Below are 21,337 nucleotides of genomic sequence, written 5' to 3' on the forward strand. Positions count from 1 at the left end.
TAAGCAGCAACAGTTTAAAGCAAAGCTTAACATCAAACTAAATGCATCTAAAAACGAAGGGTTTTCTCCTGAGAGAATCTGATTCTGATCCATAAACCCTGACCTACTTCACCTTCTGCTGTGAGCTGTTGTTGCTGTAAAGATGGATGTCTGGATGTCAGAGAGGATGATCAGTTACTTGAAAGGAGAACAAAATGATTCCCTAAATCGACTCCAAGCGGGAGCCTCGGTGGTCCCTGGAGAATGTAAAGGAAGAATTATTATATTAAAACTTTGAACAAAACGTTTGGCTCGTCTCTTCCTTAAAAGACCCGGGTCCTCTCTGCGAGCAGCGGGGCAGCTGTAAAACGAAACTAAACAAGGCGTGTTGACGTCACAGATCACAGAGTTTAATTCATACAAAGCAACGCATGAATCAGTTAACAAAGCTGCAGAGGTACAGAGATATGCATTTTTATCACAAAATAACAACAGACAAAGACAAACACGAAACACAGAGACAGACAAAGGCGCCCACGTGGAGAACAGATGGAAAAAACTCTCTCTTTCTCTTTACACGTCATCTTATACAAAGAGGTGTTTCCGTATTTTAATTTATGCAACGAAGGCGTTCTGTTGTTCAACCAATCAGAGACCTGTTTCGGCCCCCCAGAGAACCCCAGAAACTCCCCTCCTTACAGCTCAGCTCTGTTCTCTGTCAAACCAAACAAGGGAAACCCCTTAATCCTGGGCGTACCACGCACGAATGTCCCCAGCACCGAAGTCCTGATATAAATCTCGCCGACTCCCCTGGAGTTTCTTCCTCCCACATTCCAGCTGCCGTTTCCATGGAGATGCTAATTTTATGGCCCTTGTATAGGCGCCTGCTTGTCTCGATCGGGCCATCTCAAAGGGTCACACAAAGCCTGTTTTTCCAATAAGAGTGCTTAATATTCCTTTACACATGTAAGTATTTTAGCACTTAATCATTTTCCTTAACAAGAATCAATAATAAATCTTCAGTTTAAAATCAGATGTCTACTTCGATCTAATCGCTGATTGTAAACTTCTATATTACAGTGGCCTACAAATCCCAGGATGCACGTGCACCGATGACATTTGTTCCATTTACTTTTACAGCTTGCTTTGAGGAAGAACTGGGAATGACATCATTTTACGGGTTGCAGTATCTTGCATTATGTTACCATTATATTACTTGAATATGGTCATGAAATATTATTCATCATTGCAATTATTTCTGGGACAATGTATTGTCCAGCAAAATTTGTTGTTGCGACAGGCCTACATGCAATACCGCAGTTGACCACAAGGGGCAGCCTCTTGTCTCATAAAATACTGAAAATAATTTTGTATTTGACCAACTTCCTTCATTTATCCCCACAAATCCAGAAAAAGTTGCAATTTTAATTTTTTTTTTAAAAGTGCTTTGCACACATCAGCCAAAACTGTCACTATGTTGTGATATGAGACTGAAAAATCCTCCCTGTGGTCCTACTGCCATCTGTAGAAAAACAGCCAGTTGGTCAGAAACAACCAATCAGAGTCAGGAGGATGGTTTCGGCGAGTGGTTCACACACCTTTTCTGTTTGGTTCTGGGACTCTAACTGGAACCCAGGTGAGGTGAAATGTCATTCTCAACTCCCACTTCCAAGCGAACACGATTTTGCCCCTTTGGTGCGTTCAATGAGACACGAGAGCCTGTCTCCAGGCTGACTGGGTCCAGGTGCAGGCCGGGAAAACTGCTTCAAATAAGGCACGATTTGGTGAGAACTCTTTAGATCCCGTCTCCTTTACGTTCCCAGTAAGTTGTTGTATTTTCACATGCTAAAATAAAAACGTCCCCAGCTCAGTTAGTAAATGATGACGTACTAAAGCTTACAGTCAACATGGAGTATCGGTGATTGAACTAATTAAAAATGTTTCGGAGATAAAGATAAAATAAATGTCAAAAAAAATCAGATTATTTTGGGCGTCACAGTGTCCCATACAGTCTGGAATATGCAGTGGTGAAGTTCAGGGATCCACAAAGGACACTGCGATGTAGCGGACCCCCGCAGTGGTGGGCAGGCCTTCATGGTAGTGAGTGAGGCGGCCGGGGTGCATGAGGGCCCAGCCTTTCCGGGGGGCCTGGACGGAGCAGTCGTATCGGAGGAAGCGGCATCCACCACCCTGCATCCATAAAACACTTTACATCTTTCACTCTATGCGCACCTCAACTGAAGGTTCACTCATCTTTGAATTCAGGCAAAAGCAAAAAAAACCAACACAAAACAGTCTCTAAAGATACAAAAAAATGTGTTATCTTAAAAAGCTTAGGCCTGACGTCGGCAACATGTTTCAAGAGGAAAACCGAGTTTTCATTAGGCCACTGATGGGCATTATCAGTAAGAAATAAAATATTTCTGACTGGAGTTTGGCAGAAACCGATTCAGTTTTTGAATAATATTTATTTCCAGTTTGAAAAAGACACTTTTAAAGCTGAAGTTGAGATTTAAATGATATGTTCTATTACGTCTGAAGGATGCAGAAAGCCATCAAAGCTCCACACCTTTTTTTTTTTTTTTTTTAAGTAAAAGTAATTTCTCAATGAGGAAAGACGTCAAACTTTAAAAGCCAACATAATCAGTCACTTACATGTGCTTTCATCTTTTTATCTCGTTGTCAGGAGCTATGACTACTGCACCTCCTGACTGTATCACGTGTGTGATGAGCAGCTTTCCCTGTCTGTTAGCATTATTGCTCCAAAATCTGTGAGGTGCAGAGTAGAAGGGCCACTGTCCGCTTACCTGGTAGTCAGTGCCGACTTGATTGAGTGCAATGTTTATAGTGAATGTAGAGGCGTCGTGATGCGGCCGCAGAAAGGGCTGCTCGTCTGGCTTATATCTAACTACGAAGGCCAAGTCAAACTGAGCCTGCAAACACAGAGACACAGCAGACATAAGAACCTAAAACAAAACTAAGAGCTGGAACTTCATTAATTCCATCACTTTATTTTAGAACTGCAATGCAATGTTTGCAATCACAGACATTACTGTGTCAATGTTGAATTGACACAGCATTGTCAATGCTGTTGCTGAAATTTACTGTAAATAATAGCCAATAAACTTGCCCTACATTGCTTTAAGACTGATGCAGAAAATCCCCATGAATTTGTTTCATTTGAAAGCCAGTCTGTAGTTTGGTCACAAGGTGGCGCTACAGGACAGTGCAAAGTGCAAACTCCCAGCCTGTGTCCTGTACTCTTTTGAAGTTGTCTTCATTATTACTACATGAGACTATTAACTAGTTTCACTAACTAGTTAATAGTTAGCAACTGCAGAATTATGTTGTGGCAAAATTCTGCAGTCAGAATTTTGCCATCTACAGGCTGGCATGCTGCCCACGTCATTGTGCCTCATTCAAAGATGCTACACACAAAATATTCAGTTTATCTAGAGGCTTTCCAGATTCCTATTAAACTATCTTAACAAGAAGAAGCCTTTATTTTCATAGTACAGTGCAGCAGTAATACAGTGAAGCAGTGCAAAATGGCTGCTCAGGAAGCAGCCATTTTGTTTCCATCGCTTCAACGATTCCTGTTCAGAGGAGGTAAAAAGGGTTAGACTATATGAAGAAGTAAAACACTACATAGCAAGTACTTTCTGATTGACTTCTGCAGAGCAAATTCAGGAAAACCCCCAAAAAGTGTTTTTCAGATGTTGCTTTTCAAGACAAATGATATGAGCAAAAATCCTTGGTAACGCCTTTGTTGCTTAGTGTTCTGCTCTACAGTAGAGTCTTATTGGTGACAGCTCTAAATTGGGACTGCTGAGACGTTTGTCAGAAATGACAACAAACGTGTGAAAGAATCAAAGAGTCTAAAAGATATCTTTTCATTGGTTTAGGATAGCTATGTGGAATCAGGCCTCAGTGACCCTGGACAGATCAAAGCACCACAGGTGGACGGATGTTTGTTAGCAGCTAACAGGTCATTCATTGAGCTTAGGAGCAATTTTTGCCTGAATGATGTAAAAGTCAGCCCAAGTCCAACTCAGACCTCAGGATCTCCTACAGGGGAACTACTGAGCATGACCATTTTAATGCCTTACTCTGGTTGCTAGGAAGCAAAAGATGAGGAAAGGAGGGTGGATCAGGACTTTTGGTCCAACACTCCTCCCAGCTCGCAGTGGATCATTTAGGGTTCGGAGGTCTCACCTTGGTGTAGTACCCAGGGAACATTTTCTCTGTTATGGGTGCAACAAACTCCAGCAAGAACTTTTGCCATTCCTTGTCAAAGTTGACCTGGTTCATGTGGATGTCGATGGTGGGGACGTTCTCATAGCCCCCCTGGATTCTGGTATCCTGGGAAATAAACCAATCCAAATGTATCACTGAGGGACGGCATGGACTGAGACAACAGAGAAAACTCTCATAACACTAGCAGCTATGTCCACTCAGCCTCACTGATGCAGGTCATGCATTGTACAACGTGAAGGATAAACACATCCATGCAACAGCTTACCATATTTCCCCCTCCTGACCACTTGCCAAAGTGTTCCATTTCTTCAACGAGATGGTTACAGGCCACATCAGTGAACACTGGGAACCAGTAAACATCTGGACACGGCTAGAGAGAAGACAGAACCGATCAACCCGGGGTTAGAGAGTCGTTTCAGTTTGGTGGGTTCTCTCTGGAATCTGGCTTCATGCTGCTTCTCACATTTTCAATCAGTTTATCCTTAATCATGCGGGTGTAATTCTCGTGGATGTAACGTTCCTGCCAGTCCTGAAACACACAGAGACAGACCACACTCCGATCAGTTCAACACCATCCGTCCGTCCAGTCCGTCCGTCCGTCCGTCTGTCCTTACCAGAGGATTTTCAAAGATCTGCCACAGATCATTGTGAAGATGTTCTGTCTTGTACTTCTCTGTCGACAGAATGCGGCCAAATGTGTGTAAATTGTTTACGTACATGAAGACACCCTGGCAAAAGGACAAGACAGAGTCGCAGGTTTAAGGTTATGGAGAAACTTTCCATGATGTTTAACAAAACCCTTGAATCAGAGTCTAATTTTGAATCTCTGCTGTCCCAAAGACCTTGCTGCGAACGTTGTGGCAGAAAGCCATGTCGGGGTCTAAGCTCTCTGAGGTAAACAGTTGGTAGTCCTTCAGCTCTGCCTGCAGCAGGCTCGCCTTCACCAAGTAGACGCTGGAAACGTAGGGTACATTCCACAAGCCCCTGCAAAAGAATTTCAAAGCAAACACAAGGATCCGACATCAGGAAGAGACTGACAGAATGCTGCAGATTCTAAAAGACCATGACAGAACAAGGCTTTTACAAAAGGCCTTTTTTGTACTGTATTAATGTCCCTCTTTACTGATTCTAGAATCGTTGCAACTTGTTGGAGTACCTCTGTGTATAATATAAATTTTTTTTTTAGTTTATTTGGACAGTTATTCCTCTGGTTTTTGACTCTGTGCAGCTGGAAGAATTTCTACTCTTGTAAAAATACAAGAGCAGGACAATGATCTGTGGCAGATCTTTTTATGTTTTTAAAAGTAGTTGCAGCTGGTTAGCTTCTCAAAACCTCAAATAATACCTGAACTTTGACCCCCAAATCACAGCGGAGTCGAAAATGAGGCATAAGAACGGGTGTGGAGAGAGAAGGAGGACGTTCAAACCATCTTCTTCAATCAAAATGGGAAAGGATCATATCCCGACTTTCTAACAACACGGCCAGGAGCAGCAAAGGCAAATGAGAAGGACTAGCAGAGCTTGACACCAACTGATGAAGTCATGCAGGACATGTGCTGTGAAATATTGTATCCAGACATTGAACTGTTGGCATGTCATGATATCATGAGCAACAGTCTTCAGTCAGAGGCCTCTTCGGATTCGCTTTTAACAATCCCTCCTGCCCACAGAATCACCATCCACAACGACTCTCCGGAAATACTTGAATGATGTAAGTCCCGACAGCAAAGCATTTTCCTTTGTTATGAATAAAATATTTTTAATTGAACTGAAATATTATTTAATTATTATAATATTTTTTAAAAACTGTCTGTTTTCTGGTTTGATCCAGAAACCGGTTCTGTTTCGTCTTCCCTCTGATCGTGTCTGGATCTACAGCTGGCTTCAACTTTGACCTTCTCTCTCATCACGACTTTTCCCTCCAACATTGCTGTTTTGGGTTTTTTTTTAATCACCACTTCAGGCGTTTCAGGTTTAGAACTTCCCAGTGGTTGGACCGATCTAAGTAAACATCATTTCCTGTCAAATTATTGATCATCAGCCTACCCAGTAAGATAGCATTCAAGTCCCTGGGGGACACCAGCAGACTCACACTCTCCGTCCTTGGACGATGTCCACGTAGTCCTCAGATCGGGCGTAGTAGCCGTCCTCGCTGAGCGCCCCCCAGAAATTGCTCCACAGTCGGCCCGCTCGAGTTATCATGGGCGCCACGATGGGCCTGGGGGACAAGTTCAGGCATGAGGGCGTGGTGACCGGGTAAATAAAGCAGTAAATAAAGCCTTACAGTTTGCGGTGCAGAAATCAAATCTGACATTTTTTGAAATGTACTTACAGGTTTTGCTTAATCAAGATTTTCAATGTGTTCTCGTTCTTTAGGACCACTTCAATGTCCAAGTTGAAGAAATAATCACACTCCTTGTCTTTCCGGCACATGTCACTGCAAGACAAAGCAGAGGTGCTAGTTAACCCTTTACAGGTTTTTAACATTTCAACTACAACGAAGTTTTCTGCACCATCATCTGTAAAATGGAGTAAACGGCTCAGGCAAAGCCAGGGCCCCGGAACAGCTGGCATCAGATCTGCTCTGATTTATTGAGACCACAGACTTTACAGGTTGGCTCAGGGGTCTCAAAACGTTTTGTTATGAGTATTTGCAGGCCACATTTTGGTTCAACTTTTCTTGTAGCCACTCAACAATAAGCTGAGGATTCGCACTATTTTTTAAAGAATTTAGTACTTTAAATCAACAAATACATTTGTGTAAATCAGTGTAGATCCAAAGCTCTTTGCCTCATTACAGTAAAGATGTCACGTTTGAATTCATTTGGCCTCAAATGGGGGACAAACTGAAAAACATTTAGTCTATTCTCAGTAATAAAAAAAATCTATTTTTTAAAATATTTCTTTTATCATCCTTTTTGTCTGGCTGTGTGTATAAAGCTGCATAATATTCTTCAAACTAGAACATTCCTGAAGAAATTTAAATGGGGCCTGCCAAAGTGTGCCCGTTAGTTGGAACTCAGCGTTCTGATGCTAAAAGTTAGCATCAATGCTAAGCTTAGCTAAAATTTACTAAATAGCATGTGGAGAATCTCAAGCATGTTGACTAGCATGGACTTACTCCATTCAGTATGTTAAAAGCAGTGTATAAGCTAAAATTAGCCAGAATGCTAATGTTAGCCTAAATGCTATCACTAGCATGTTGTCTTCCATTTAGTGTACTATCCATCCATCCATCCATCCATCTTCTTCCGCTTATCCGAGGTCGGGTCGCGGGGTTAGCAGCTTCAGAAGGGAGGCCCAGACTTCCCTCTCCCCGGCCACTTCTTCCAGCTCTTCCGGGGGAATCCCGAGGCGTTCCCAGGCCAGCCGAGAGACATAGTCTCTCCAGCGTGTCCTGGGTCTTCCCCGGGGCCTCCTCCCGGTGGGACGTGCCCGGAACACCTCACCAGGGAGGCGTCCAGGAGGCATCCTGACCAGATGCCCAAGTCACCTCAACTGGCTCCTCTCGATGTGAAGGAGCTGCGGCTCTACTCTGAGTCCCTCCCGGATGACTGAGCTTCTCACCCTATCTCTAAGGGAGAGCCCAGCCACCCTACGGAGAAAACCCATTTCGGCCGCTTGTATCCGCGATCTCGTTCTTTCGGTCATGACCCAAAGCTCATGACCATAGATGAGGGTGGGAACGTAGATCGACCGGTAAATCGAGAGCTTCGCTTTTTGGCTCAGCTCTCTCTTCACCACGACGGACCGGTACAGCGCCCGCTTGACAGCAGACGCTGCGCCAATCCGCCTGTCGATCTCCCGCTCCCTTCTTCCCCCATTCGTGAACAAGATCCCGAGATACTTAAACTCCTCCACTTGGGGCAGGACACCCCCCCTGACCCGGAGAAGGCACTCTACCCTTTTCCGGCTCAAGACCATGGCCTCGGATTTGGAGGCACTGATCCCCATCCCGGCCGCTTCACACTCGGCTGCGAACCGCTCCAGCGAGAGCTGCAGATCACGATCTGATGAAGCCAAAAGGACCACATCGTCTGCGAAAAGCAGAGATGAGATCCTAAGGTCACCAAATCGGATCCCCTCAACACCTTGGCTGCGCCTAGAAATTCTGTCCATAAAAGTGATGAACAGAATCGGTGACAAAGGGCAGCCCTGGCGGAGTCCAACTCTCACCGGAAACGAGCCCGACTTACTGCCGGCAATGCGGACCAGACTCTGACACCGGTCATACAGGGACCTGACAGCCCGTATCAAAGGGCCCGGTACCCCATACTCCCGGAGAACCCCCCACAGGGCTCCCCGAGGGACACGGTCGAACGCCTTCTCCCAGTCCACAAAACACATGTAGACTGGTTGGGCGAACTCCCAAGCACCCTCCAGGACCCTGCCGAGGGTGTAGAGCTGGTCCAGTGTTCCACGACCAGGACGAAAACCACACTGCTCTTCCTGAATCCGAGGTTCGACTATCCGACGGACCCTCCTCTCCAGGACCCCTGAATAGACCTTGCCAGGGAGGCTTAAGAGTGTGACCCCTCTATAATTGGAGCACACCCTCCGGTCCCCCTTTTTGAACAGGGGGACCACCACCCCAGTCTGCCAATCCAGGGGAACTGCCCCCGATGTCCATGCGATATTGCAGAGTTGCGTCAACCAACACAACCCTACAACATCCAGAGCCTTAAGGAACTCCGGGCGGATCTCATCCACCCCCGGGGCCTTGCCACCGAGGAGCTTTTTAACCACCTCGGCGACCTCGCCCCCAGAGATTGGAGAGCCCAACCCAGAGTCCCCAGGCTCCGCTTCCTCAGTGGAAGGCATGTTGGTGGGATTGAGGAGGTCTTCGAAGTACTCTGCCCACCGACCCACAACGTCCCGAGTAGAGGTCAGCAGCACACCATCCCCACTATAAACAGTGTTTGTGCTGCACCGCTTCCCCCCCCTGAGACGCCGGATGGTGGAACAGAATCGCCTCGAAGCCGTGCGGAAGTCTTTCTCCATGGCCTCTCCAAACTCCTCCCACGCCCGAGTTTTTGCCTCAGCAACCGCCCGAGCCGCATGCCGCTTCGCCCGCCGGTACCCATCAGCTGCTTCCGGAGTCCCACAGGCCAAAAAGGCCCGATAGGACTCCTTCTTCAGCCTGACGGCATCCCTCACCGAAGGTGTCCACCAACGGGTTCAAGGGTTGCCGCCGCGACAGGCCCCGACAACCTTGCGGCCACAGCTCCGATCGGCCGCCTCGACAATGGAGGCACGGAACACGGTCCACTCAGACTCCATGATGGGAGTTAAAGCTCCGTCTCACAGGGGATTCCGCCAGACGTTCCCAGCAGACCCTCACAACACGTTTGGGCCTGCCAGGTCTGACCGGCTTTCGCCCCCACCACCGGAGCCAACTCACCACCAGGTAGTGGTCAGTGGACAGCTCCGCACCTCTCTTCACCCGAGTGTCCAAGACATACGGCCGCAGATCCGATGAAACGATGACAAAGTCGATCATCGAACTGCGGCCTAGGGTGTCCTGGTGCCAAGTGCACATATGGACACCCTTATGCTTGAACATGGTGTTCGTTATGGACAATCCATGGCGAGCACAGAAGTCCAGCAACAGAACACCGCTCGAGTTCAGGTCGGGCGGGCCGTTCCTCCCAACCACGCCCCTCCAGGTCTCACTGTCGTTGCCCACGTGAGCGTTGAAGTCCCCCAGCAGAACAAGGGAGTCCCCAGGAGGAGCACTCTCCAGTACCCCCTCTAAGGACTCCAAAAAGGGTGGGTAATCTGAACTGTCGTTCGGCCCGTAAGCACAAACGACAGTCAGAACCCGTCCCCCCACCCGTAGGCGGAGGGATGCTACCCTCTCGTTCACCGGGGTGAACCCCAACGTACAGGCGCCGAGATGGGGAGCAACAAGTATGCCCACTCCTGCCCGACGTCTCTCTCCCTGGGCAACTCCAGAGTGGAAGTATGTCCAGCCCCTCTCAAGGAGACTGGTTCCAGAACCAGAGCCATGCGTCGAGGTGAGACCGACTATTTCTAGCCGGAACCTCTCGACCTCACGCACTAGCTCCGGCTCCTTCCCCACCAAAGAGGTGACATTCCACGTCCCAAGAGCCAGTTTCTGCAACCGAGGATCGGACCGCCAGGGTCCCCTCCCTTGGCCGCCACCCATCACACAGTGCACCCGACCCCTTTGGCCCCTCCCACGGGTGGTGGGCCCATGGGAGGTTAGTGTACTAAACATAGCTAATACAAAAATACAAAAAAAATATAGCTACAATGTCTATTTTACAGTACAGGCTAATATTAGTGCACCGCCTGAGACGAATAGCTAAGGCGGTGCACTAATGAACATTCCTGTGAGCATTTCACTGCTCACTTATGCATTGCTATGGCAGGCCCCCATAATTTCTGAATTTCTTCGAGTTTTAGTTGTCTCATTTTATAGATTATGTTTTCTAACATAATCTAGGTTTCCATGTAAGCAGCTTGAAAGCTTTAGGCCCTGGTTCATAGCCTCTTTGTCTCATGTATTTGAAGGGTTTTTTTCAGTGTCCTCACCCAGAATTTTGTGAATCTCCTGCTTAATAGGCCTCGTTTGTTCCAATAAAGAAAGGTTTTTGTTGATAGATTGCAGCTGCTCCCATCTTTCTAACATTTTCACGGTTAATTTAAATCTTTGGGTTTAGAAATAAATTAAAATCATATGCATGTAACACTAGCTTTTGCAGCAGTAAAACTAAATGGGACTCATCCTTTCTTGCTTTTATTCCCACTCATTCTTGTTGAATGAAAGTAACTTTTAGACTTTTAGCATATTAGCAACTTGGACTAGGAGGGCTTCTATATCTATCGATGCAGGATAACCTGTCTATGCCTCCACAGTGGTTGCCATGACACTGGAAGATGTTAAAAAATGTTTTGAACATAAACTGAAACTCACAAGGCCAAGTCACGAGCATCTGCTCCACCCATCTCCTCGTCAGGCCGAATGGATTTTACATCCAGATACAGACTCCCATGATTCTGCAGGAAGGAGCTGACCTGCTGCTCATGATGAGGCTCCTGCAAGAACAAAAGATTTAATGTGTTTCTTATGTACATTCACCTCTGTAGACAAAACAGGAGAGACAGGAATATTCATGTTCGCAATGTGGCAGCTTTAGCACTGCTGAATGTGGATTTACACCAGGAGTACTGCAATTGTTTCTTCCTGTTAAATACAGTGTTGACACACACAAAATAATAATGTTTCGATTCTCTTCACACCACAGAAACACTGCGAGTGTTTCTGTGATTCCTTCCACAGAAACACTTTCATTACTGAGAGAGTTAGAAAAAGAGAATCAATGTCCCATGGAGCTACTGTTTCAGTTCAGCCAAGAAAAAGAAACGGCCGCCTTTAACCCAAACTTCAGAACCCTTCACTACTGAAACATGCTTACCTGTAAGAGTCTTTAATAACATTAATGACGCCACTCTTCAGTGAACTAACTGGTCTACAGGCTGCTGGGCTTCCATCCGTATCAAAATCTGTCTTTATGTTCCCCTTTTAGAGTACTTATAAACACCAAAATTATTATTTCTATTTGCTAAATGCCACAATAGCAAGAGAAACAAAATGTCTGAAATGTATTTATTAATGTCTTCAAAATCGTAAGTTTGCTAACTGAACAAAACGAGGGATGTATGGCCTGATTTAACTTCAGACAGTGAGGAAAAAGTTGGATCCGCCTTGGATGTGATTCTAAATCCAGGCCTCCATAGGATAATAACAATACATTGGCCATTTTATGCTATTTTGTCCTCAACGCGTTCCACTATGTAATAAATAAAGATTTTTAACTGAAATATTTGTATCCAATGTGATGTAGGACATGCTGTTTTTTGAGAAGTGTACATCAGGGGTAACCTGGTTGGAAATGAAGAGCTTGAGTCTGTTCTTCGGGTACTGGAGCTTCAGAAGACGTTCGAAGAAGACAGATACGAATGGCGTTGGCTGCTGAATGAAGATCCCGATCACCACCAGAGGGTACTCACTTTCCTGTAGAAGACAACAGCAGACTTCATCCGACTACTGTTTTGCGCAGACTTAATGTATTTCATGGAAAACCTGGTTGGAAAAGCTGTGGCTGGTTGAGAACTGAGCTGACCTTCAGGGATGAGAGTGAACGCAGGTTCTCGAGGCAAGCGGTGCAACCGCTCTCAAACGTCCACGAGTTGGGGACGTAGTTGCCCAGATAGTTCATCTGGAGCTGGAAAACAAACGTGTTCCTGTAGGTCATCGCGTCACAACTGGGGATGCACCGATCCACTTTTCTCAAGCCGATACAGATATCTGCTCAGTGTCGGCCGAGGCCGTTCTGATACAGAAAAACTCTCTTTTTTTAAAACAGAAATAAATGTACTTAATTACAAATTTATTTGATAACTCTGCACCACACACACTTAAGTACACCGATAGCCTCACAAGCTTGGTCAAACATATAAAAACAACACAACTTTAATTTGTCCGGTCAGTGCAACCAGGAGTACAACAGCCGATGTCATTTAAGCAAGAAAGGAGCTGAAACTGACAAAAACAGTAGGTTGATCAAACATGTAAAAAATTAAATGCAATAAACCTTTTGTCAAATGGTTCAGAAAGTGCAATTAGTATTTCTAAATGTACTGTAAAATAAATAGCTCAGAGCACAGAGCATTGAATTTGCTTTGTGCCCATATCGATCGGGCAAACCCATCTAGAATGTTTTATTTTTTTTCAGTACCAGAACCAGTGCATGTATTAACATTGGATCTGTGCATCTCTAGTCACAACTAAAAAAATATTTTACAGGCTACACCTCTTCTGCCAACAGACTGCTGCTGTAGCTACTTTGTAGTTGAAAGTCGTGGGGAAAGCGATGGAGTCCAATTGAGCAGCTTCATTCCTTTTCTCTATCTGCAGTACCTTAGTTGGTCCGTTTCCATGGAGGATGACGGGCAGGGTGTCATACTGTACATTTCTGGCCCGAACTTGACCGTCTTCAAACTTCAGCACCACCTCATCTGGAAAGACAAACATAAATAGAACTGACCAGGCACAACATTATGACCGACCTGCAGCTCTGTACAGCTGAACCCGCATGAAGTTCTTCAGCCGTTTGAACCCATTTGTTGGATCCGAACAAACTCACAGGCGTGGCATGTTTACGGCACATTTAAAGGCACCATAAAACTATGAAATATAAACATGTTAAAATAACTGCCTAAAATAAACTCAGGCAATAATTTTTTTTCTAAACAGAGATTTAAGGTGGTTCCATGGATTAGTTGGCTCCACTGCTGAAGCTCTGTCTAACAACAGCTCATTAGTGGACCTTCATGCTCTTAGTGGACCTGAAGTTCTGACAGGACGTGTAACAGAATTAAACTGGATCCTGAAATGAACAGGAAGGCAGTGAGCGTAGAAATCAGCACAGGTTTGACAGCGTCTGTTTCTAGTCTGAACACATTCAGCTGTGTCTTGGACAGTTCACACCTGCTGAGGTGAGACTTTATCAAGATGGGCACACAGAGTGTTGCAGTAATCCTAGCAAGATATGACAAAAGCAAGGAGGTCTTATGCAGATGAGTGTGAATTTTATGGCACTATGTCACATGTGGGGTACCCCAAAGTTCAATCCTGGAGCCCCTTCTGTTTAACATCTACACTACCACCAGCTCAGGTTATCAGAAGCGAAAAGATTATTTACCATAACTACGCAAATGATACACGGCTCTACATTACGATGTCGCCAGGTCATTCCGACGCCATCCAATCACTGCTTAGAGAAAGTCAATGCATGGAGGTGCTATAACTTCCTCTAGCTGAACTGAGACATTATTGAAGTCATTATCCGTGAACCTAAAGAGGAACCATCCAGAGTCAGCACACAGCTTCAGTTATTACAGCTGGAAACTAGCAATCAAGCTCAAAACCTGGGTGCAGAGATGAACTGTGACCTGAACCTTCAGAGACACATAAAGACAGTAACGAAGTCGGCCTTCTATCACATGAAGAATATTTCCAGGATTAAGGGACCAACATCTCAGCAAGATCTAGAGAAACTCAAAAAATGTATGGTTTTAGCTTTACAATCTTCTGATCTACAAAACTGTTAGCTGGAAAACTAATAACGTTTCACTAAAGGTAAAAACACCAGTAGTTATTTATTCCAGGAAGGACATTGATGGCTCATATCCTCCCAACAGAGCAACACATATAACAGGGTGGGCTTTCAATCCTACTTTAGTGTCAGAGTGATGTGTGGCCACTAAACTAAACGGTGAAAAGATGGTTGACGTGTTAAAAGACTCTCCTTATTTGGCCTCATTTTAAACACTCACCAAGAGCTCCGTGAAGGTTCTGGAACAATCTGCACTTTGTGTCCAGGGTGATGTTTAAGGCCTTCTGAAAATACATTTAGAAACAGTCGAGTGAGTTGAAATTATTAGTTGATTGTTTACATTTTCAGCTTACTCGTGTTTGCATGTACAGTACAGACCAAAAGTTTGGAAACACCTTTCTAATTCAATGGGTTTTCTTTATTTTCATGACTATTTATAAGGCAAGAAATCCCACTTATTAACCTGACAGGGCACACCTATGAAGTGAAAACCATTTCAGGTGACGACCTCTTGAAGCTCATCAAGAAAATGCAGAGTGTGTGCAAAGCAGTAATCACAGCAAAAGGTTGCTACTTTGAAGAAACTAGAATATAAGGGCTATTTTCAGTTGTTTTACACTTTTTTGTTTAGTGCATATTTCCACATGTGTTATTCATAGTTTTGATGCCTTCAGTGTGAATCTACAATGTCAATAGTCATGAAAATAAAGGAAACTCATTGAATTAGAAGGTGTGTCCAAACTTTTGGTCTGTACTGTAAATATTTATTTGTGTGTTCTTGTCCTGCATGTTGAAGTGTGGCTGAAAAAGGAAAAGTTGTGCCACCGGCAGCTTTTTCAACATCAAACACGTGCAGGACATGTGGAGTCTCATTAGTTGTAGCTGAGTGCTTTGATTAAAGGGGCTTGTTTGTGTAATTACAGTGACACGTCTTACCCTTCTAGCTGGATCTACGTAAACCTTAGTGAAGAAGAGCTGGTCGCTGTCGCTGTCTGCTCCCGTCCAGTTAGCAACCATCTCTCTGATGTTGGGCAGGTAGCCCATGAAACCTGGAAACCAAATAAAGTTCAATCACAATGGAGGTGTGGGTGCGTGTGTGTCAGCTCCACGTCGGCGGTACTAATGAGGGCTTGTAGGCACAGTTTTACAGGCTCCACAGTCAGCAATTCACCAGACTGTAAAATCTACCAACGGCCACGTCAGCAGCTTCTGTGCACACGGAACACCACTCAGACACAGAAAGTTTAAATAGAGAACGCCAAATTGAATATTTCAAAGACCACCGACACACAGAGAGCGCCGAACGACAGCGACAGGTGATAAGTTTTCTACAGCAGCAGACAGCAACAAAAGTTGAACATTTTTCAACTTTCTTGTGTTGCGCCACTGGACCGAGCGTGCACATCGAAATTTCACATGCACAAGTTATGCTGCTCACTCGGCTGCAGGAGGACAAGTGGCTGTTGCCTCATCGCACAAGTTCCATGTGAAATTATTGGAAAGGGACATTTTTGAATGAATGTTTAAATCAAAACGACTTCCTTCATACTGCACGTCCAGGAATAAGAAATCCTTGAAAACTGAGAATCTTCAGACATGTTTGGTTTGAGACAATAAAACATTTTCTTAAACATTTTTTGAGAGCGTACCGGTTTTGGATATGGGCAGTTCTCCAGGGCAGCATAAGAACGGGGTGAGGCGTCCGAGAATTAGAAAATAAAATATATCTTCTCTGCTGCACAGTGGCGCAGTTGGTAGCACTGTTGCCTTGCAGCAAGAAGGTCCTGGGTTCGATTCCCGGCCGGGGTCTTTCTGCATGGAGTTTGCATGTTCTCCCTGTGCATGCGTGGGTTCTCTCCGGGTACTCCGGCTTCCTCCCACAGTCCAAAAACATGACTGTCAGGTCAATTGGTTTCTCTAAATTCTCCCTAGGTGTGAGTGTGTGTGTGCATGGTTGTTTGTCCTGTATGTCTCTGTGTTGCCCTGCGACAGACTGGCGACCTGTCCAGGGTGTACCCCGCCTCTCGCCCGGAACGTAGCTGGAGATAGGCACCAGCAACCCTCCCGACCCCATTAGGGACAAGGGTGAACAGAAAATGGATGGATGGATGGATATATCTTCTCTGTCGGTTGTCCCCTGCACAGGTTTGCTGCTACTTGTATGTGTGTGAAGTGGAGTAAGTTTCTGTTGAGTGATGGGAAATTATAGCACCTGCTTTCAGATAGTTTCTTACAATTTTAATTGGTTGGAGTGTGGCAAGTGTGCACAACTGTGTACATATTTATATTTCAAGCTGACAAAGGTTAGGCACGGTGATTAGATGTGATTAATCACAGTGCCAGAGTGTGATTAATCTGATTATCTGATCGATTGACAGCACTTCTTAATTTGTTACATGTAATCAAATGAAGTTTGTCAAACTTAATCTACTTGCATTTGCTTAGCATGATGACTTAATAAACTTAACACGTTTACTTGGATAAACTGTTGTCTTTTTTCAGTGTAGCACATAACACAGTCTGAGAAAACAACCCATGTTTAGCCGATTTAAAGAACTAAAATATTACTTTTGTCCACCTATCATAGTTGTTAGCAGTAAGAGCCACGTGATCCAACCTGGGTGACCCACCTCCCGAACCCAGAAACCTGTTGCCCTCCCTGATATGGGGGTACTTGTCCTCCAGATGTCTGTCTGGCCAGATGAGGCTCTCTGAGGAGAACACCACCTTGTGCTTGGCCTGCTGGAACTTTCTGAGTAGCTCTTTAGGACCCGAGGCAAAAACCACGTCGTAGCTGTGCCAACAAGGGAGAGAAAGAAGGAAACATTCAAAGCTCGACTCTGGCGTCGCTGTGTGAAAAACAAAGAAAGAAAAAAGGCTGAGAAGAGCACTATAAATGTGAGGAGTTAAGGTAGTTAAGGTGCCAGTGGTTTTGGATTCAAAAACCAGCGTTTTTTGAATGATATTGCTTTTTTCCTATTGCTATCCCAGAGATGTAGTTTATGTGTACGAAACACATTTTCAGCGAATGTTTCTTTTAAAAGGATTGTTTGGGATTTGCAGCTTTTTTTAATACAAAATAAAAAACAGAGTGATTTGACCACATCTGAATTTGGTCAAATGAACCTATTGGCTATAACACACTGTCAAAAACGTACAGAAAATGATAGCCATCGCAATAAAACTAAACACGGCAAATTTTACATATGCGGGACTCTTTCAACCTCGGACTCCTTTCCATTTTCCTTCAAAGCAGCCAGATGGTTTACAACTGCAATTAAGCTTTCTAAATGTCTTTAGCTGGACTTTCTCTGAAGTTGACCATCTTCAGAGAAATGCTGTTCTCATTTTGTTTTGCCCTTCACTTAGATCTGTGAAACATTCCACTATAAAAGCAAAAGGGACAGAATAGACAAACCGGCAAGAAGGTCGATGCAGGTTAAATGTGAGAGTCAGCCCCACCTGTCGATAAAAAGGATGACCTGGTCCTCGGACTTTATCTCCACCACAGCATCTTTCAGCAGGCGAACCTTCTGACCTCCTCCTGGAGCCGACATGTAATCACCTCCCCTCCACTTCTCCCCTTGGCCGAGCACCTGGAAAAACAACACAAAATAGTTACAATTAGGGTTTTCTTTTTCTTTTTTTTTTACCTAAAGAAGTAGAGAAGCTGTGACTTACTTTTACTGTGTAGTTGAAGTGCTTGGCCGACCTCAGGAAACGCCTGAAGCCATCTGTCTCTTTGGTTGCCACAGTCAAAACTAAAAGTTTATCTGGAAGAAAAAATTATGAGACGGAAGAGTGGTCAAATGGTTTGCTTCATGCCCTACAACATATATGTTTTAGATTATAGGGAAAAAAAGTGTACATAAACATATAAACTTATTTGTTTCAACTTTGAAATGTTGCTCGGCTGTAAATTATAGGTTCTCCTTGACAGAATAACTGGTCTGTTCACGACAGACAAAGTAAGAAACTGTTGAGCTAAGTGACTCTGGGCACACGCACAGGGCTACGTTTGCTTTGGCAGAGAACCAGAGGAAAACACAAACCAAACTTACAGAAAAGAAGCAATTAAGTCTTGAATTGTTTTCATGTCTGCACAAAAAAATACAAAAATGTCTATTTGGTTCATTATTTAATTGTTGTAGCAATGCTTCTAAGCACTAAGTGTCATGCAGTTGGAAACCTTTAAATGGTATCACATTAAATTGAGCAGTCGACTTAAGAATCCATGAAAAACTCGCCAAATCCTCTGACAATGCCAGACAAGTTATTCTGCTATTGACATTTATCTCTCTGAGTGAACTGTGTGTAACCAAGTGGAACAGTAGATGAAGTCCTGCGGATCAGCAGGAGATTGTTTGACTAACTGTCCTGTAACCCTGTTGTCACTGTTCAAATGTCAGGACTGCTTCCTAAATTTGGGATCGTTTTTCCCCATATGCATGTCTTCCAGTGCGTTTTGATGTAGATATTTATCACTTCCGGTGTGATTAAGTGTATAAAGCGTGTAATCTTTGTTTTCCAGAGCTGTGTACTCTGGGCTGTAAGCAGCTGTGTGTGTGTGTAAACTACTTTTCTGGAAATAATACATTTGCAAAGACAGTTTGTCTCTTCACTGTTTAGAACTCCGGTTAAAAACAGTAAAACACGCCATTTATAGGAGTTTTAAAAGATGCATATAAAAAGATGAAGTTAAAATCAAAGCATGGTTTAGCACCATGCAGCTTTTAGATGTGTCCCTCGTCCACCAGTTCTCCAGAGTCCTGCTAATGACCGTGTTACTCATGTGTGCTAAAATAGAGACACATCTAAACATTGCAGGACATCGACTACAACTCCTCTAAAAACCCTTAGAACTGCCTACTTTACTCAAATGAACTGAATTTAAAATATTTACAAATGTAACTGCAGAAAATGTAGACCTGTCTATTTTTGAAAGTCTTTTTTATTCCTTTATCATTTGCTTCAACATTTTTTATTATTTTTTTTTAAAGTGTTATGTCTGGAGAAAGATAACCGGTGTTGCACTGACATAGCAGGAGCACATAAGAAAGCGCATTTGAAAAGAATGTCTGTAATACAACTGTAATATCTGAACATTGTAAACACACAGTCAGTGTGATGGGGTTCTCTCTGAAACGGATTCAATTGGCTGAGACCTATTTCGTGTGGTCTCTTTGTTTCTTTTAGCGTCACTTCTACATAGTTCAAGTTTTGACAATAAACGACCATAATTTTATTAAACGTTGCAGATGTTTGATGATGTAGAGAAGAAGCTGCAGGAGCCGGAGGATGTGTTCAGCCCTCGGTCCTCTGCGGAATCCCGTCCACGTCAGCGGCATGGAAGAGCTTCTCATGGCGCCGAAGTTAGCCTCTGCCAGGATCATTTCTTTTGGGGAGCCTCAACGACTCATAGTTTGAAATACTGGAAACTAAACTGGATTAGTAAATATTTTTACGACTGTGTTTTGGACAAAGAAATAAAATAAAACAACTTCCTCCATTCTATTGTAATCACTTCTGGGTTTGGCATGTAGGCTACTGTCTTCAGCAAGACGCTGTACAATGTTGTCTTAATGCTAAATCCTCAAAATATTGCAACTCTCGTTTTTGTTTTACAAATAAATTATTCACAAATATCTGATTTTGCAGTCAATGTACAAAAGGTCAGTCATGTTGAAACCTGTCAAGGTTGAATCACTAAAATCAGTTCAATAGTTCTTTATTACGTGTGAATCAGAAGTCAACTTCAGGTCTGAGTTCTGAGCTGAAAGCAGCTAAAATATATATTTATCACAAATATAGATTGAAAAGCTTTTAATAAAGTCCCCAGATAATGTAGTTCAGCATGAATAGTAATAATAATTCGGAATGAGGAAGGGTTGAAAATTGAAACCCGTAACGACTAAAACAGATTTTTCTAACCGAGCTGCCGCGTTTTAACGGCAGCGAATCTGCTGGAACGTTCTCTAAGCGAACCGACACATAACCGCAACTACCAGAACACCGAGCGGGTTTAACTTCACCCGGAGCCACAGAGGCTGGTGAGCAGAGCTGGACACCGCGCTGATAGACTGAGAGTAGCTGCAGCCTGAGCGACACAACCCGGTGGGAAATGTGAGCGGCGGCTCCGGCGGAATGCTCCACTTACCCTCCGGGATACGCGGATCGCCACAGTTCACCAGCGAGGAAAGTGCACAGAAACACATCCATGAAAGGATGGGAAAAGATACGAGTGTCATGTTAACCGGAGTTTACAGAATATATATAGCAGAATCCCAATGAGTGCGAAGGCTTCCTATGTGCCGCCTGGTCCCGGACCGAGAGCCTCACTGACCGTACACCCTCCTGGACGCTTCTACCACCCCAGTGTGCCTCTTCCCACCATTCCACTCTTCCTGTCTTTGCAACCAACGGTCCCTTCACGTCCGTGAAAAAATATGGTAAAACTTTCAAAGTCTTGTTGTTGTGGCGTTTTTGAAATGAACACTTCTAGGTCATGATGTAAACGGACCACCCTCTCTCCACGAGTGGGTGGGATAAAAACTTTGGGGAAAGGAGGACATGATTCCTTGCACGTAGACTTCCCCACTTCCCCTCATGCGACACTTTCCTAAGGGCCGAGTGAACGCCTCATTGTTCTAATACTGGGCTTCTGTGCGAGGCAGAGTTTGCTGGGAAAATTGATCTTGAATTACAAGAAAACGACCTAATTTCCGCATTGACTGCTTTTGCTCATTCCCATTGATGTCATGACCAGCACTTCTTCACAAAATGTTCAAAATATCAGGTGAGACAAGTGAAGGATTACTTGATGTCCTGGTCAGTGGACATCAGGTAGGCGTAAACACAATTTCGAGGGATTTTAGAGATTACAACTGTTGCGGTCAAAACAAAAATAAGTAGAGTCACACTTACAAAATAATCGTTATTGGGATGGTCCAATACCA

At 44.2% G+C, this 21,337-nt stretch overlaps 1 protein-coding gene across 1 annotated transcript; it reads right to left on the reverse strand.

Annotated features, from left to right (window-relative positions):
* Nucleotides 1–1,158: 1,158 nt before the first annotated feature.
* Nucleotides 1,159–20,916, reverse strand: plod1a (procollagen-lysine, 2-oxoglutarate 5-dioxygenase 1a). The gene is made up of 19 exons (XM_028012855.1): nucleotides 20,539–20,916; nucleotides 18,063–18,154; nucleotides 17,844–17,977; nucleotides 17,012–17,175; nucleotides 15,318–15,430; nucleotides 14,602–14,665; nucleotides 13,184–13,281; nucleotides 12,387–12,488; nucleotides 12,146–12,277; nucleotides 11,177–11,298; nucleotides 6,569–6,673; nucleotides 6,329–6,454; nucleotides 5,079–5,220; nucleotides 4,851–4,964; nucleotides 4,700–4,765; nucleotides 4,502–4,606; nucleotides 4,195–4,341; nucleotides 2,787–2,912; nucleotides 1,159–2,169 (listed from the first exon to the last, which is right to left on the reverse strand). Exons 1-19 carry the CDS (start codon nucleotides 20,627–20,629, stop codon nucleotides 2,014–2,016), a joined length of 2,199 nt encoding a protein of 732 aa, XP_027868656.1. The 5' UTR covers nucleotides 20,630–20,916; the 3' UTR covers nucleotides 1,159–2,013.
* Between the last annotated feature and the right edge of the window lie 421 nt (nucleotides 20,917–21,337).

This window comes from Xiphophorus couchianus, chromosome 1, assembly GCF_001444195.1.
Source record: "Xiphophorus couchianus chromosome 1, X_couchianus-1.0, whole genome shotgun sequence".
NCBI lineage: Eukaryota > Metazoa > Chordata > Actinopteri > Cyprinodontiformes > Poeciliidae > Xiphophorus > Xiphophorus couchianus.